At 49.3% G+C, this 18812-nt stretch overlaps 1 protein-coding gene across 6 annotated transcripts; it reads left to right on the top strand.

Annotated features, from left to right (window-relative positions):
* The first annotated feature begins 835 nt into the window (after positions 1-835).
* Stmn4 (stathmin 4) lies at positions 836-18426 on the top strand. Of its 6 annotated transcripts, XM_028890001.2 has the most exons (8): positions 836-953; positions 11241-11331; positions 12439-12534; positions 13128-13208; positions 13555-13763; positions 14536-14727; positions 15374-15426; positions 17818-18426. In XM_028890001.2, the coding sequence occupies exons 2-7, from the start codon at positions 11319-11321 to the stop codon at positions 15392-15394; spliced, it is 612 nt and encodes a 203-aa protein (XP_028745834.1). In that variant the 5' UTR covers positions 836-953; positions 11241-11318; the 3' UTR covers positions 15395-15426; positions 17818-18426. The 6 variants fall into 6 exon arrangements, with proteins under 6 accessions (XP_028745834.1, XP_028745833.1, XP_028745832.1 ...); XM_028890000.2 differs by lacking the exon at positions 15374-15426 and having other exon boundaries at positions 841-953; positions 13558-13763; XM_028889999.2 differs by lacking the exon at positions 15374-15426 and having other exon boundaries at positions 841-953.
* The last annotated feature ends 386 nt before the right edge of the window (positions 18427-18812 follow it).

Here is an 18812-nt window from a genome sequence, read left to right as displayed (position 1 = left end):
CAGCAGAGGGAGAGGCACTTGGAGGGAGTGTCTTGCTCCACAGGGCCCTTGTTCTTCCCGTTGTGCCTGCTATCTGCAGCTGACAGGCGGTGTGTGAACAGCTGATGCATCTGTACAGAGGGTCACCTCAGTCCCTGAAGAGAGCCATCACTAGTGACCCATTGATGCCCCCAGGAATCCGTCACATTTAGGAATAGCCCTGGTGTAATGATCTCCAGTTTAATTTCCTACCTGTGGCTCCCTCTGGTTGGCTCAGGCTGCCTGAGTGGGCTGTAGATTCTGCAGAAGAGACGGAGCAACATGATTTTGAGGGAGGCCAGAGGGAAACCCGTTCTCCTGGGACACCTGTGAGACCAGAGCCCTCAGCAGTTCCTGGACCTGGGATTTCTGCAGCCTTTTCCTGCCATCTAAACCACCCTTCACGTGTGTCAGCTCTTCTGATGGAGCTGGGAACAGGCACCAAGTTCCCAGGGGGGGGGGCTATTTTTAGGGTTCATCTGTTCTTCCTATTGCTCCTCTAGATTCCATATTCTCCCTCCTCCAGATCTGGAGAGCTAAAGATTCTTCAAGTCATTCATCCTTCCCCTAGCTTGCAAACTGTGCCTGCACCCCCACCTCGTGGTACCACACCCTCTCTCTTTGCCTCCTGGCCATACTCGCCCCCTCTGCTTCCCCAGCCCCACAGGCAGCGGGGAGGGGGGGGGAAGCAGGCTCTTTGTCTGACATCATCTTCCACTCCCCAGCCTGCTAAGAGTTACTCACTCAGGCAATCCCTGCTCCGCCGCCGGAGGAGACTGTCCAATTGCCAAGCAACCCACTGTTAGCCAATCAGGGAGCTCGGAGGTGATGTCATGGCGAGAGCCCAGCAGTGGTGCTGATGTTGAGAGAAGCCTAGGGTACCACTAATTGAGGGAGTGAGAAGAGAACAGCTCTCTTTGGAAACCGGACTGCAGGTAAGTAGAACTGAGAGGCGGATAATCGGAGGGTTTTTCAAACGAAAGGAAGAAACAACAGCAGCTAGAGAGGGGGAGAAACAAGGGTTTGGTGTCTATTGTGTTGCCTTTGGTTCACTCGGTCGATTAAACTTTGTCAAATCCTGGGGGAGAAGCAGGGTGAGGCAAAACGATGGTGCTTGAAGAGGAGTGAGGGTGGGCTCTGGGCATCATTTTTGTTCCAGAGGAGTGGGACGTGTCGTGGAGGTTCATGTTATTTCTGCATTTTTTTTTTTTTTAAAAAAATGTGCTTTTGAGAAAAGAAGGTTTGTTGGAGCTCAGCTTCCTCGGAGGCTGCTCTGACTGAGGACCCCCGTATTCGAGCTGAAGAAGCTCTGCTTTTTGACGTTCTCATCTGTTCTTTCGTTCTTGGTCTTGTTTTTTTTTTTTGGGGGGGGGAGCACGGTCTTTTCTTTCTCTCCCAGCTCTGTGCAGTCTTACTTTTTCTCTCTCGGCCTGAAGGATGCAGTGAGATCATCCCCTCTCGCTTGCCCCGCCCCACCCTGAGGTCAACCTAATTCTAACTGGCTCCGCAACTGGCTCTAAGGCAGAGGATGCCAGCTGGCAGGACAGCCACACCCAGGTTCGCTGGTCCTCAACCAGTCACAGGCAGCCCCCTTTGCGCTCAGCCCACCACCCCGGCCAGGAGTTCTAGCGTCCTTTCCCCCTCTTTTCCCTCATGCAGGGATCCAGAGCTCTGATGTCCAGCCGATAGCTGTGTCCCCACGTGGCAGCCCTGTCTTTGTTTTATTTCTCCCAGGAACACAGTTAGGTGTCTAAGTGCTTCATTGTCCTCAACCTGGACAGTTTTGGGGGATACCTCAAAGGCTAGGTCAGACAGCCTTAGGTCACCCTGTCTGAAGACCCCAGGCAGGGATACCCCATGTCCCCACACCAAGTGGACAGCTGATGGGATGACCTGGTAATGACCTGCTGGAGTTCTGAGGGGTGAAGGGTGGAGACGGAATGTGTTGGAATCCATCTCCCCTAAGGCTGGGGCCCCTCGGGGAGGAGAGTTCTCCCTCGGGTGGGTGCTTGGGTGATGAGATCATGCACCAGATGTGGAAATAATGATAGCGGTAGAGGGAAGCAGAGGCAGAGGGGGCAGGTCAATGCAGAGCCAGAAGGCAGCCATGACCTCCCAGTACCCTGGTCTTGCCTCCAGCCCCCCCTTGCTCCCTGCCTTGTGGATAGAGGTGTGTTCTCGGTCCTTTCCTAAGCTGACCAGATCCCTCCACCTGGTCCTAGACATCTACTTTTCCCCAGCTCCACCCAGTCACATCTGGAACAACTGGGAAGTGATTTGGGAGCTTTATCTGCTAGGAAGGTTCATCACAGAGCCTGCAGCCTTGTGGAAAGTGAGATCCCCATCACTGATGGCATTCAGGGGGAGCTGGATGACCACCCAGCAGAGAGATACTGGACATCTCTACTGTGGGGGGTAATCCAGACCAGGGCTGTTGAACTGCAGGCTGAAACCCAACTATTGGATAATGAAATCAATTTTGTAGAATGTAACTGATATTTGAAAAATAAAATTAGACAGAATAGAGTAGGAAAAAAGACAGAACACACCTCATATAATGGTTACTGCTTCTTGTGCCTTTTTAGTTCTATATTTTTAGCTAGGTATATATATATATATATATATATATATATATATATATGTGTGTGTGTGTGTGTGTGTGTATGTATATATATATATGTGTGTGTGTGTATGTATATATATATATATGTGTGTGTGTGTGTGTGTGTGTGTGTGTGTGTGTTCTATCCAAATACACATATATGTTTCTGTCTTGGCATTCATATGCTGGCTCATGGCATAAAATCTAGCTTTTATTATGGATTCCAGGCAATAAATAGTTGAGGATCATTGAACTAAGTAACTTCTGATTGTCTCTTCTAGCCCCAAGCCTACACATTGATGAAAAATTCACTAGGCTGAACATTTTTTTTTTCAGTTAAAAAAATTTAATTGTAGTAAAATGTAATCAACACAAAAGTGACTATTTTCATTGTTTTAAGTCGGCAATGTTGTCCATGCAATGTTCCGGAATATTTTCATCCTGCAGATGTGAGACAGTGTACCAATTAAACACTCACGCCTTCATTTCCACCTCTGAATGTGGCTCTGCCAGGTGCCCCCTAGCAATGGAACCACACATTTTCTGGCTTATTTTACTTGGCATGCTGTTCTCCCATTTTCATCCATGTTGTGGACTGTGTGCCCCTGCTCCCAGGTACCAGCTAAGTGACCCAAAGTTACAGTGAAATCTCAGTGTTGTTTAACCAGAAAGGATGTTTATTCAGGGGCATGGCATGCTCTGAAGGATTCCTAAAACTAGAGGTTTGACCATATAGCATGCACACCCAGCACAGTGTTGAATAGATATACCACAATTGCCTCTTTACTCATGATTTTGCCTTCCTTTGTCTCAGCTACCCAAGATGCATTACATCCCAAAATATTAAATGGGAATTTACAGGAAAAAAAAAAGCAATTCAAGAGTTTGAAGTAACTTTTACCAATATCATATTATTTTTGTTTTCTTTTATAACTGCTGTTGTTTGGTCTTTAATCATGCCTCCATATACATTCTGCTTTATTCTAAGTATACATGTGTAGAAATGGGGCATAGTGTATAGAGAGTTCAGCATTGTCTCTGGTTCTAGACACCCAAGGAAGCTCTTGGGATGTATCTTCCGAAGATAAGAAAGAAGGGAACTGGGAGTGGGAGTGTCTTCTACTTTGGTTTGGATATATAATGAATATTTAGATTTCATTTTGGAGAGAGAGAGAGAGAGAGAGAGAGAGAGAGAGAGAGAGAGAGAGAGAGAGAGAAGAGGTATCTAAGGTCTCAGTGAGGCTCACTACCTGTCCTCTCTTAACTATCCCCATCAACCACATTTGCTTTGTAGGAGGGAACTGGGCTGGTTGATGCTTAAGCGAGAAGGATGGAGATGTAGGGATGTGGCTCAGTGGCGGAGCACTGTCAACCATGCACTAGGTTTAGTTGCTGGTGTTTAAGACAACACAAAACCCGGCATCAAAGACTGAGAAACGGATACAGAGAATAAGATGGTTGAACAGCAAAGGCAGACATGTGGGACAAAGAAAGCAGAGCAGCTGGGAGATGGTAAAGAGAGGGGATGGTCTCTGTACCACGCCAACCACATAGAGAGAAAACTCAAATCTACCTGTGTGTTTGATTTTAAACATCTGGATATTGAATGATCAAGATCATTACCAAAGAAAACCTTGTTTTATTCCCCCCCCCCCCCTCCGGAACACAAAGATCCTGTCTTTGTGTCCCACTTGGCCAGGACTTCAAGATCCAGTCCCCAGATAAGCCACGGAAACCCAGTGCTCTGTCCCATACCCTTCTGTGCCAGGTCCTCCCTGTGGAAGTCGTCATAAATCAGGCCAGCTACGTTCAGGCTTCTGCCCCTTCAGGTCTGTCCATTTTCTCTGCCACTTCCCCCTGATCCTCTACAGTCCACAGGGTCAGACACTAGGCCCCTGTGGGAGGGACATACAGCTGCAATGGATGGAAGAGGTTACTGGCTTTGACTCTGTTGGATGAGGAGGCGAAGGAGGCAATGTGCGTGTGTAGGGGTAGGGTGGGAGGGATTTAGGGGTAGAGTGGAAAGGACATATGTGTGTGGGTGGATATGTATATCTCCAGGGCTTCCTTCCTCCTGTCAGGAATAGAGTGTAAATGATAAAAGGAAGAAAGAAAGAAACAAACAAACAAAACAAAACAAAACAAAAACCCAAATGCTTTTTAAAAAAGGACAGGGAGGGGTATTTTCTTGTTCCTTTGTTCCTCACCCCTCCCCCAGATGATCATCTTGTAAATGAGTGTCTGGTATCTGTACTGAAGGATTCAGGAAGGGTGAAATGATTACAACTACATAATAAACTTAGGGGTAGGCGAGAGAAACCCTAGAAGGAAATGCTGATAGGATTAAGTGGTAGACATCAGGAGTGATTGATTCTTTGTTCCTGACATGTAATCATAAGGCCATGTGGCACTGTGTATAAATGTGTGTGTGTGTGTGTGTGTGTGTGTGTGTGTGTGTGTGTGTGTGTGTGTGTACACATACATACATACATACATACATACACACTGGGAAGTGTGTGGTATACTATGCATGCTATTAAACATCTGCATTGCTGCTGTTAGGAATGAGGAGTGTTTCTCCACACACAGATGCCCACAAGTGTCTTTGACTCCTTATCTGTGTCTGGCCCATACTCCCAGCATTCCAGCTAGCATACCTGAATGGAAACTCCTGCCCTGAACTTGACTTCTGGCAGGGATTCCTCTGCATGTATTGAACTGGAAATAAAAATAGCCCAAGATGTCCCTTCACAGTGCATTATTTGGGGCTGTAGGTTTTCCGGCTGTGGTTCCCCATCCCAATCTTGCCTCTCAGCATGGCTATTAGAGCTCTGAGGTCTTGGCAGACTCAGATTGCCAGGGTTCTGCTGTTAGCAGGGCAATGTCCTCGAAGTGCACCTGAAGCTTCCTTCTGAAGCCTGCTATATCTGCTATGCCTTCTCGAGGAGATCTTGACCACGAGCCTGGTGTCACTTTCTGCTGGAGCCCTTAGAAGCACTCATCGGGTGATTCAACACTAAGTCTCCAAAGCCGGCCACTCACACCATGTTTTGCCTACCAGGTCCCCTCCGCATGTCCTACTTGCCCCTGCTTGGTGGTACTCTCTCACCTTTCTCCCTTAAGGATACAGGTTCTGCATGGATCTGCCAGAGGCTGGAAGAGCCCCAGCAGAATTCCCAGAGGCCCTAACCACTCAGTTTCCCTCCAGCACCAAACTATCTGTGGCTGTTCCAATACCTAAGAAAGGGCTTGGCGTAGCATTCAATATTCAATAGTGTGGAAAGAATGAAAACCGCATTCATGAAAAAATAAATGATCTCCTTTTGATTTTAGATACAGATAAAGCACACACTGCCACTCAGAGCCTTGAGGTGGCAGGAAATAAGCAAGGCTATTCCTCTGTGGGACCATGATTTCAGCCCAAAGTGAAGATGTGTGACAGTGAAGTCACCAGGGCAGCACATGGCATCAGGACATAGAATAGAGTCAGCCTGGAATGGCCTCTTTCTGCACTCTTGTGGTTAGAAGAGCCAGGCTAGAATTCATTACATCCACGCCCACGAAGTTCCCATCTTGAATCTGCGCCAGAATCCCTATATTTGTCTTCTAGAACCCTTGCCAGAGACAGCTCTATTTAAACCACTTGGACACGCATTAACTGCTGATCCCTCAGAAATAGTCCACGTGGGTTTCTAAACAGTCCAGTAGCAATAGCAAGCTGGGCATTTCTCACAGAGACAAAATATGTGTCTGCTCTGCACACTGTGTGGGCAGTTTGAGACATTCCAGGGTTGGACATATACAGGATAAGTGGCCACGTCTCTCTGGAGCACTCAGCACACTCCTGTGGCTCCAGGTCACTAACTGATCTCAGAAAGCCTAGAGCCTTGGTCCTTCCACAATATCCTACAACAGCATCGTTTCTAGGAACCCATTTCTATACTGAGGGCAGCTCTGCAGACCCCGATGTGGGCTGTCATCCCATCCAAGAAGGTGAAAGGGGCCCAGGACAAAGGAAAAAGGCTCACACACTGGAACCCGGGACCATATTCTGGTTCTTCCTCTACCAATAACTCACAGTGTAACCTCAGGATCCCTTGTCCCCAGTGAGCATAGGATTGACATCTTGGGCAGAGCAAGGGTGGGTAGTCAAGTGCAATACAGTATCTTGGGATGACCTGGCTTCTCACCAAACATGATAGTCCTCATCTAGGTGTCACTGGGAGGTCTCATAGGCACCTTATGTGCAGCTATCAGCCCTATGATTGCCTGTCTACCTGTTTTCTGATATCATGTGAAGGGCTCCATCTTTCCAATTCAGCTATTTTTTTTTTTCTTCTCTCTTCCAGCTAGAAGGTTCCCCTCCAGTCCACAGCCTTGACTCTGCCTCTTCACCATCAACCACACCCACTTAATTTGTTTTATTTGCTATGTCTGATTGTCTTCTTGGCGGCCTGGTTGCTTGGGTGCGTGATATCACTCACAGATTTATCCTATTAAATATGCTAGTGAAGCTGTGTTTCCATACACAGCCACTCAGACGCTGGCACTGTGTGAGGACCATTTTATAAATGGGACAACAGTGCTGGGTGTGACTCCGGAGTGTGACTCGATCAAGGCGGGTTCCCAATACTTTGAACCTGGCCATGGCTTCCAATCACCCCTCCTAATCTTGTCCCTAAGTTGGTACCACCAGACACACCTCTTGGCCATAATGGTAGATCCTGAAGACAGAAGATTTCCCGTGAAACACACACCGACTCAACTCCCAGCTCAACATCTTATGACCTATATGACTTGGTGCAATCTACTCAACATCACTGAGCTTCAGTGTCCTCATTATCTTAGATTACGTTGAGATATATCTGTGACTCCTCTGGAACAAAGCAGGTAGTCACCTTCGGCATCACCATCCATCTTGGTTTTCAGTGAAAAGATGTCAATGGCTTGAAAATGGAGTAGATAGATAGAAAAGATAGATAGAAACCCCTTCAATGGTGTGGAGGTTTCTGTTTGCCATCTTCCTCTTCCTATTCTGACACTCAAGGCAGTCTGCAGGCAGCCCAATGAGTCCCCTCTGTTCTTGAATTTGCATAATTCACACTTCAGCACAGCCAAGTTCCAAAGCTCCTGCATGGTTCTAGGCACAAGGAGCCCATGTTATATAATGCCTCCCCCCCCCCCCCGCCCCTAACCTGAGATAAGCTGTCTTCTTGATTTGGACAGCAGACACTTGAGTCCTCTCACTGCTTGCTACCCTGGCTCAGTCCCTGCAGCTTGTGTCCTGGGTGGTCAGGAGACTCTTACTTTTGACCAACATTTGTGCCATGCTCTGTGCAGGAGCCCAGAAACCACCATTCTGAGCCCTTATTATTGTTTCTGTGGCAACTGTTGCGTGATTGTGTCACATTGGCCGTTAGAGCTCGGTGTACAGACAGCTTCCCGTTGCCTTCCTTGGGGGCTGCTGAAGGGCTAGGATTGGCCTCTGCCTTAACAGTAAGCATGGGAAGAGGCTTGGGATGGATCTGGGTGTACCTAGCATGGGGGCTGCCCTCTAATGCTCAGATGCCTGATGTCACGGGTAACCTCTCTTCCTGATAGGTAAGCTCTGCCTTGCCCCTCTGCTGGCCACTGTTGCCCCTTCCTGCTGCCTCCATGAGTTCTAACATTCTGTGCTCTGACCTGTGCATGCTCCCTACTTCTCTCCCTGGCAGCTGTGGACACACCCAGCAGTCCCTACCTCTAGGCCGTGTGTTGTTATGACACGGTGACTTGACCATAGCTATGGGGCAGGAGCCACACCACAGGTGGAGTGCTGGGAGAGGTGGATGGGACTAGCTGCCACCAAGCACTGATGTCACAAGCTAATAATGGGGAAAGCCAGGCTCCCTACTGTGATTGCCACCCCCAGGGGCTTAATGTTGCTTTGCATTGCTGTGCTCTCCAGAAAGCGTGGTTGCCTGTGGTATCCACTGTAGCCTGTCTCAGAGTGCCTCATGGGTAATGATGTGTCAGCATGGGAGTTTTGAGGGTCCCCTGTAGCTCTGGGTCCACGTACACAGATTATATTGAGTAACGAATCAGGCCATGTATGTGCACACACTAGCTGTTGAGATGTAGTGAAGGAATCATGGGTTTGTCATGTACTGAGACTACTGTGGCTGGCGCATACCCAACCACACAGCAGGAGGGTACAAGTTCAAAATCAACTTATCAAAAGACTCTAGGGGTAATCCTTACTTGCATCTTCCAGCTCGGTGTCTCTAGGCATTCCTTGGCTTGTGGCTGCCTCATTCTGATCTCTGCTTCTGTCCTCTCATGTGTCACTCATAAGCCCCACTTGGGTAGTCAGGGATGCTCTCATCTTGAAGTTGTCAATCACATCTGCAATGGTCCTTTCTCCACATAAAAGCACATTTGTAATGTGAGGGTATGTGCTCACTCCTTATCCAACCCAGGGCACTAAATGGGCTTAGAAATGTCACCTTATTTTTCTGAGCCTTGACACTTTCATTTACGAGAGAGATTTTCTACCCACCACCCAAAGGCAATTGTGAAACTTGGGGTGAGTGTGTAATAAAGTGAATGTTCTGTGACTGTGAGTTTTTAACTGTGCTAGCTCGAACCTCAGAGAACTGAGATCTGTGACACGTTCCTTGCCACTCTGTCACCTCCCCAATCCCTGCCCTGGTCTTTCTTTTCTGGCTTTCTAACAGACTCTGGTTCCCATGACTCATAGCCCAGATTTTCCCATATGGAAAGCACTTATGTATATATGTAAAAAAAAATTCCCTCCCACCTCCAGGCTAGACTGGCTTTTTCTGTGTCCTTGGGACCACGAGGGACAAGTGCAGGCATCTTGCTCTTCCATTGAGAGGAGAAGCTCTGGGTCTGGACCCATGCTGACCCCTTTAGAGCTTTGTGACCCTAGGCAGGTATCTTAACGTCTCTGAGCTGCAGGTTCTTCACCTGAATGCAAAGATGATGGCGTCTGCCTTGTTGGCACAACTTAGGTTCGTAGAAAGATCAACTGGGAGAAAGTTGAAAGCGTTTTATGTGTGTAGGATCTTGTCATTCCAGTCCAGGGTAAGGACACGCCCCCCACACGGCTGCATCGCGTTTTCTTCCTCTTCTCCCTGTTCCCATCTCCCCTTCTGATTCATTAACCAGGGTCTTAGGTCCCTGCCTCCCCTAACCAACGTTTCTCATCTAGTCACTCTACTTTTCAATTGCTATGGACCTGAATGAATACTGGTCTCATGATGAAGGACTTTGTCCTCAGGCACCAGGCCTATCTCCATATTCAGGGATTCACTGGTACCATCAGGACCAGCCTGACACCATGGAGAAAAGGCCTATTGTACTGGCAGAAGAAAGCTCTGGCAGGGTGTTTGGCTTGAAAATGGAGAACAGAGCCCTCTAAGGGCAGCTGGGTTTTGCTGCTTCAAATCTGTGCTCGATTATTCTCTCTTAGTCTTGACAAACGGGGGGGGGGGGGGGAGTAGAATTCTTATTTGCATGGCTGGTGAGAGCCACCTTGATGCAGGGGGCAGAGGAAGGGCGTTTCCTGGGTTCTGGGTGTGGGTAAAGCTTGTCCCATTTCACAAGTACAAGTCCTTGCAGAATGAAGACAGTAAGTGCAGGGTTTAGGTGTGCAGCGTCACAGGGTGAGATGTCACATGCCATCAACTCTGCCCTAGTCTAGTTCTGGGGCTGGAACTGAACCCACTGCTCCCCCAGGACCTCCCATCTCCATGGGCTTTGGCCCCAGAGGGGAGACACACTCCCTCTCTAAATAAAGGGATGTCAAGCCTCTGTGTCTCCCAAGGATGAAGGAATGTAGTAATAGCCTCTTGGCTCACATCACTCTCCACTGGCACAGAGACCATAAAGGTGGCCAAATACCAAGTGCCAAGCACTCACCACTGGTCCTCAGTGGAGTGCCGTTCCCTCTCATCTCCCAGGTATTCAAGGAAGGTACTCCTTCCTTGACCTTTCTATCTCCTTTCTTGACCTTTCCTTTCTTCCTATATTGTCTTCAGTCCCAAGATGGTCTCACATACCCATGCATGTCTCTGGGCTAATGTACTTATCACGATGGTATGCCTAAGTGTGTGTCTCCCCTCAAGGTCCAGGGTCATTTTCAGTGGAGTCAAGGGATCAAGCTGGTAGGTAGCTCTTGGAGGACAGGGAAGTAGGAAGGTATCTCAAAGCAGGTTTCATATCTTCTGTCCTCTTCCTACTCAATTCCTGTCAGAGTTGGCTAGAGAAGGTCAGACAGATGTCGGATTTATAGACATTTCCAAGCAATTCCTACAGAGGACTTGCCTCTCCCCTTCTCCCTGACCTTGGGCCAGGTTATTACACTGCACAGGGAGACAGACAAACACCCCCAGGGATGAAGTTGGGGGACCCCATATTTACATGCTCCGAGGCCTCCAATCCATTGTGAAGGGATCCTTGGTGTGAACTGAATCTTCCTGGGCAGATGTGGAGGAGGGTGAGCGGGGAGTGAAAGCCAGAGACAGGAGGGCCTCGAGGTCATAGCAGATACAGTATCCCCGACATTCCCTCGGTGCTTAGAAAGGCCTGTCAATGTGCGCTCTTCTCTCTTCCTTAGGGTTGTGATCCTGTTCTGAGCTGGCAATAAACACTCGCTGTGACGTGCAGTCAACCCAAGCACCAGATCCCAGCCAACATGACCCTCGCAGGTAGGTACCTGCAGCACTCAGTGATGAACACTATAGCACCAGCCATTTCTCTCTGTGTGTGTTCATGTGTGCTGAGAGGCATGTGTATGTACGACACACGTTTGTGCCTGGCATAAATGCCTGTCCACATGCGTGTAGAGGTCAGTGAAGAACTTCAGGTGCTGTTTCTCTAGACCCATTCATCTCGTTTTTAGAAAGGGTTTTTCATTGGCCTGAGGCTTGTGGATATGGCTAAACTGACGGACCAGTGAGTGTCAGGGATCTTCTTCTTCCTGCCTGCCAGTGGCTTTTACATGTGAGTGCTAGAATCAAAACTCGGACTTGCAAGGCAGGCATGTTACCAGCTCCTCAGCCCTCTTTCTCTGTGCATGTGTGCTCTTACCGATGCCTAGAAAGACCTGGTGGCAAGGCAGAGGCGAAGTCATGTCTGGTGTTGGGTGGGATCACAGCTAAATTCTTATTCCTCATTTGCCCATTTGTGCATTATTTAAAAATTTTTAATAATATCTTTATATAGTGTTGAAATCATGCTTTCAGGTTTTTAAGAGAAAATGAGCACTGGCATGTTGTGGGACTGGTACTGAGGAGTCTTTTATGTTGCGCAGAAAACAGGGTGCGGTGGGGGAAGGGCCGGCAGGGGCCCCCAGGATGACCTGTGGTGACCTCCAGGGAGACTCCTGGTGTCAGGGGTACATTTCCGCTCTGTGGATAGTCACTCCCCTGGTTTGATTTCTGTGTTGGGAAGGTTTGAGGAGACTCCCAGTCTGACTCCCTCTAGAGTGGGCCTGGACCACAAGGAGAGTAGCAAGGAAGCCTCCTGTATTAACTGCTTCATTCTTTAGGCAGCCATAGTCTGTCCTTGGGTGGAAGTAGGAGATGGAAATGGGGGACCAGGATGGGGACTGGCGCCTGGGGTCTTTACTAGAGAATACTTTGCGTTTGGTATGGACAGAAGAATGGGATCAGCTGTGTGAGTTGGAAGGTCAAATTTCAAGCCCGAGGTGGCCTAGGCTCCGGTACTTTGGAGCCAGAAAGCCTGGGATGACTCACGGAAACACCGGCTTCTGGGGCTGGTGGGCCCATCTTCACTGGCTTGCTCTCTCGTAGCCTACAAGGAGAAGATGAAGGAGCTCCCGCTGGTGTCTCTGTTCTGCTCCTGCTTCCTGTCCGATCCCCTGAATAAATCATCCTACAAGTATGAAGGTAAGTGGGAGCTCGGCTGGGAAAGGAAAGGGTGGAGGCTTCTGTGTCCTGTGTTTGTGGGTGCCCCCCCCCGTTGACCCCCATCTCGTAAAACTGTCCTGGTCATAGTGTGTCTTCTTCCCCAGAGCCTGAGGGGTCTGAGTCCAGGGGATGTGGCCTGGAGTTGCCAGGTATCGGCCAGGGGTCTAGAGGGCCTTCCTGAGGCACTTGCTCCTAGGGTCCCTTTTGCACATTCTTCGAATAAATTGACACCCCAGAGGATGCAAGGACAAGCCAGACACAGGTTCTGAGATTCTGTCCATAATGACACAGAGCAAAAAAACGAACACTTAGTGTGTTGAGCAGGGCTTCTAGGGACAGACAGTGATGTTCCCAGCAGCCCGGAAGTGGAAAGCGCACTTCCTACCTGGTGACAGTGGTGCTGTCCGAGTCCCCAGAGTACTGGGTGGTGCTGTCACCGAGTACTGGATGGCCACGCTCTCACACAGACAGGTCATCTCTTCATTTCTGGTTGCCAGGAAGGGATGGGTTCGGTCTGTCGGTGAGAGCGGCGGGCCTGTGGATGATGACCTGAGACTGTTTTTTCCGTTTAGGCTGGTGTGGGAGACAGTGTAGGAGGAAAGGTCAAAGCCAGCGGAAAGGCAGTGCTCACTGGAGAGAAAGAAGAGAAGAGGGTAGGCGGGAGCCAGGGGAGAGGTTCACAGGCCATCAGAGGGACAGGGCAAGGAGGGGCTGCGGGCGGGCGCGGGGTGAAATGAACCGATGTCTGTCACCAGCGAGGAACAACAGCGGCTGGCGTTGCCTGCAGCTGCGATCGCAAACCACAGCTCATGGGATCCTCAAACCTTACTCTGTCAAAGCCACTGGCCTTAGGGTCCAGTGTTCAGGATCCACCAGACCCTAGTCATTGGTGTGCCTTGGGACCCCCAGCTTCCCTGTGTCTGTGTGCATGTGCGCATGCTCGTTGGGGCCGCAGCCGCTCCTCGGCAGGTGAGCAGCCCCAACTCTGCCCCTCTATAGCAGATACGGTGGACCTGAACTGGTGCGTCATCTCTGACATGGAAGTCATCGAGCTGAACAAGTGCACCTCGGGCCAGTCCTTTGAAGTCATCCTGAAGCCACCCTCCTTCGACGGGGTGCCCGAGTTTAACGCCTCCCTCCCTCGACGGCGAGACCCATCCTTAGAAGAGATTCAGAAGAAGCTAGAAGCAGCTGAGGAGCGAAGGAAGGTTAGCCCAGTCCCGTCTTTCTTATCTCTCTTCCTTTCATCCCTGTGTGAGCAGGAAAGAGGAGAGGGGTGGTGTTCCTGAGCCGGTAAGGGGGCGTAGCAAACCTGAGAAAGTTCAGACGGCACCTCCTGAGTGCTGGGCATAGACTAAGACAGTACTTACAGGAGACAAGACCACGAGTGTGCACTGGGTGAGCTTACAGTTTGCTTAGGGTGTCACATTCCTCTCCGAGCCGGCCTTCTATTCAACTTCCCTGTTTCCTATCCATTCTCATGGCTCAACTCAGATGCCATTTTATCATGAGCATTTCTTCATCTTAAAAACAAAAACAAAAACAACCCCCCCCCCAAAAAAAAACCCTTTCTCCGTTGAATTCTTGTGGTCCCTCCCTTTACCTCCAAGGCATTTATCACATGCAGGGCCGGGTTTCAGTGATTAATATGCACGTTTATTTCTACTAGGCTGTTTGCTGCCTTCCCAGGCGCCTGGAGTTGTGAGTGCCTTGAAGCTAATAGACGATTACTTAGTATTTGTGAGAGAATGAGTGAAAGAATGAATGATGAAAATGAGAAAAAAGATTTAGACGCTATTTAGAAAGGGGCTAATAAAGTCAAAGACGGTGGAAAGCTTTGCAGGGGTCCCACGCCATTGCTTCCTGCTTCTGGGCCAGAGGACCAGGTTCAGGGATGGACCCCATCTGGGTGTGGCACTGTTAAGTGGCGCCCGTAGAAATCCACCCTAAAGGCTCTTTCTCTTTCTTGCGCTCCCCTAGTACCAGGAAGCGGAGCTCCTGAAGCACCTCGCAGAGAAACGAGAGCACGAGCGAGAGGTGATCCAGAAAGCCATTGAGGAAAACAACAACTTCATCAAGATGGCAAAAGAGAAGCTGGCCCAGAAGATGGAGTCCAATAAGGAGAACCGGGAGGCTCACCTGGCCGCCATGTTGGAGCGGCTGCAAGAGAAGGTGAGTGGTCCTGGACTGGGCAGGAGGCTCCTTCCGTGCCAAGTACATGTGACCTACGCATCACTCTGGAGGAATCAGTCTCTGCAGGAATGGGAATGTTTCTGTCAGGCAGGGTCCTCGTCGTTCTAAGGGTATGATTTGGGGAGTCACAGGCAAGAAGCACACACCATACTTTGGGTGGCCTTGGGGGATTTTTCTAGAGTTTTGCAACTGATATTTCTCACTGTCTCAGGAGCTTGCTCGCGCCCTTCTTCTTTAGAGAAAGCCTGTCTAATGAAAGTATCTACGGAGAGACATATGTCTGCACATTCTGGCTTCATCCTTGAATGGGCAGATTTGGCTTTAATGAAAGATGCCAACTTGAGCATGGCTCTGAGCCAGGGGCACAACAAGCTTGGTTGCCAGTAAAGCAGGAAAGAGGGTTCTCCCCAGAGCTCTTGATAAGGGCCAGAGAGTAGCAGGCTTTTCCAATAGTCCGCCTTTGTCAATAACCAAAATGTCACCTGCACACGAGAGGTGTGAGAGACTGGGGTTGGTCCTCCATGTCTTTCTTGGGAAGACATGCTGGCCTCATTCTCTGAGTCCCAGGCTGCCTCAGTTTCTCCTGCAGCTCCTGGGAAGCTTTAGCTCTGTGTTTTATTTCCAGGAGCCGCCTGCTGCGCGGTGACTCCCGGGACCGATCGGTGGCCTCGTCCCATGGTGAGCAGCGTGGTCCTTATTCCTTCCCGCCTACCCACCTAGAACCTCAGGCCCTTGGCAACAGTTACTAGAAAGATCTGGCTTCCTCCAGGGATGAGAGCTGCCCGGGTTCTGGAGCTGGCCCGTCAGTGGCAGCCCCATGCCCTACTGTTCGATTCCACAAGGGACTGCAAGGCTTCTCACTCTTTTTTCTGACTCAGGGGAGGGACACGATCTGGGTCTGACTTTGGGCTTCTCCAGTTAATGACAGATACTGTAGGAAAACCTAACATTGCCGTTTCTTTTTGATACTGGGTCTCATGTAACCAAGGCTGGTTTCAAACTGACTGGGTAGCTGAGGATAGCCTTGAAATTCTGGTCTCTTTGCACCCACCTCCCAAGTGCAGGGATTACAGGTGTGTGCCACCAAGTCTGCTTTATGGAGTTCTGGGGATTGAACCCAGGGCTTTGTGCTTGCAAAGTAAGGTACTCTACCAACTGAGCCCCAGTCCCAAGACAAATTCTTGAAGAAACAACAGTGTTAGTGGGAGAGTTATATAGGCTTACAGACCCAACCTAAAACAAATTACAAAACTAGATTATATTAGAGCACTTGAAAGTTTGTTTATAAAACACTTTCATTTTATCCTAGCACAGTCACCACAAGTCTATGAGGTAAACAGAACAGGTGTCATTCTTAGTTCAGATGAGGAAACCATTCCAGAGGTCAAATGATTTGCTGAGATTCACACAGTACAGTAGAGCTGGCCTTGGCCACTTTTCAGCTACAAGTGGCCGTTTTCTTGCCTGCCTCAGAGAGAACAGCTTAGCATTGTCTCACAACTTTTCATCAGCAAGAGGTTCGTCAGAGACCAAGCAAGCAGAAGCCAGAAATCTAGGGCTCTGCATACCAACTCCCTTGAAACAGAGGTGGAGGTGGAGGCAAGGTCGTATTTGGAACAACAGCTGTGCACTCCAGTAGATGCTGAGAATCAAGATGCCAGATAAGACATTTGAGAGGACATCTTTTGTCTGAGACCTTGATTCCCCACTCATAGTAACTCGCTGGAGGAGGCAAGAGGCAAGGGTGAGAGCCAGGTATGTGGTTTTTCACCACATCTCTGTTCAAAGACGGGAGCATCTTCAACATTAACAATGCTATCTATGCTAGCTCTTGTGTGGGTAATAACCAGAATTCATAGGCATTGAAAACCCAGCCCAGACTTACTGTCTGGCTCTCTAGAGGCAAGGTCTGAGGAACTGTGGGCTCCAGGTCGTGGGATACACACCAGAGGGTGAGAACCAGACATGCTGCTTCTTGCTTTCAGCCTGTGGAAATTTCTAAGGCCTCTAGAGGGATAAACTTGTAGGTGAAGATGTATCTCAGGAACCTTGGTGGCCTCAGTGGGTCTATTCTAAGTTAATTTGTCATCCAGATGTGGGAACACCAGGATCTGGTAGGGGGATCATTGAGCACCTGTTAAGGACCATTTACCAGAGCAGAGTACCACAGTAGGGACCGGGAAATAGAAATAAGAAAAACACATGTTTCTGACCTACAAGGAGCCAGATATTTGTCTAGTGAGCTGAAATGATGTGGAGAGCAGGTGTGGTATGGCCCATGAGTGGACACTTGTCACAGAGTTTTGGAATTGAGCCAGCTGCCCATTCTAGCCCCACTGGAAAGATCCAAGAACTTGAGGCCAGGTTAGATCAGACAGTCAGTTAAGGTCACACAGCTGGCTGGGGTCACACAGCTGGCTGGGGTCAGGAAGGCAGATCTTGTGTTTTGGGTGAATTATGCAGGTCACAGAGCTGCCCGGGGGGTGGGAAGGTAGATTTAGTCTTTTGGCTAGATTATGTTATGAAGCAAAGCAAAGGAAGACTGTCTCCCAACGCATATAAGGGAGGCCATTGTCTGGTGCCAAACACTATTTCCTAACAGTTCTCCATCAGTATGTAACTCGAGAATCCTCTTGCAGTTAGCAGTTGAAGACAACGCTAAAGAGATGGGAGAGAAATAACGCATCTGTGATGTGTCAGGGATGCTGGCAATGGGCTGATTCTTTTCCCATTCCCCTTAAACTGGCTGTACCGAGTGGCTCCTTATAATTAGTCAAGTGACCATTCCCAGTGCCAGAATGACCAGTGGAGGTAGAGAGAGCCTACAGTGTCATGGAGCCTCTGTGATGTGGATCCCCTACAGGATGTGGGGACTCCCCGGTCCCTGGGCTCTGTAGGCTAACACACCTGTGTCCTGCATCTTACCTGCCTCCTTCCACCCCTCAGGATGCCTTCGTCGACAGCTCTGCTCTGCCTGTGGTCCACCATCCTTTGCTTTCCGTTCTCTTGCCCTCTGGTCTCCCCTGGCAGCCTTGTGTGACCCGCCCTTGTCCCTCCCTTCCTTTCCAGGACAAGCACGCAGAGGAGGTGCGGAAGAACAAGGAGCTGAAGGAAGAGGCCTCCAGGTAAAGCCCAGAGGCCACGAAAGCTTCCAGGACAGCCGGACGGCTCCCACAGCAACCTGGTTCCAGCAGCCTTTGGCTGCTGGCTGCTCTCCCAGCACTGGGGTTTGGGGGGAGGGGGGTGGCCAAGGGGCGTTTCCTCTGCTTTTGGTGTTTGTATATGTAAAGATTGACCAGTGAAGCCATCCTATTTGTTTCTGGGGAACAATGACGGGGTGGGAGAGGGGACAGAAGGAGAGAGTGTGGAAAGAGAGGTAGAGATGAGCCCATGGACATTGTGACACTGTCCACTGACTGAAGACTTGGGCCAAGGCCCCCGCTTTTCACGGCTCTGCCTGGACATCCGGCCTCCAGGTTCTGAGTGGAGAGAAGACGAGAACCGAGGCAGAAGTTCAGAGTGAAGGGCAGAGTCCAGGTGGGATAATGGCTGCAGGGCCAGCAGGACAAGCCCATCTGGATGGAATGAGACCCGCCCTTCAGTGGGTGGTACAAGGTCTGTGTGTGTGTGTTAATTGTCATCTTTTGATCATCATGACCAATGAAACATTTACTTCAAGTCTCCAGTTTCTTTATTTCCTGGATTTGCTCTTTGCAAATGGGTAGAATGTTCTAGAAATTTGGCTTCCCACCTATCTGATGGCAGGGGTCTTTTAAGTTTTCCATCTAAGTATCCAGTGTGCTGAGTGAGGTGGGTTAGTTCATGCTAGGTACTGGAATTATTAGCGGTTTTCTTTTCTCTCTCCTTTTAAACCCCTTTTTGTGAGCTGTCCCTTAGTGATCATTTGAGTGCATCAAAATGATGAGAAAGGAAATGGTGCCTTTTCTATCTACAGACCGACATCCTATTCTACTCCCAAGGATTCACTGTAAGAGGGAAAGTTTTAGTCCATGTAAGCTGCTATAACAAAATACCTTAGACAGGGTAATCTATAAACAACCCAA

This window comes from Peromyscus leucopus, chromosome 9, assembly GCF_004664715.2.
Source record: "Peromyscus leucopus breed LL Stock chromosome 9, UCI_PerLeu_2.1, whole genome shotgun sequence".
Taxonomy (NCBI): Eukaryota; Metazoa; Chordata; class Mammalia; order Rodentia; family Cricetidae; genus Peromyscus; species Peromyscus leucopus.
The sequence above is the reverse complement of the archived record's forward strand: the minus strand, read 5'-3'. Positions and strand labels throughout refer to the sequence as shown.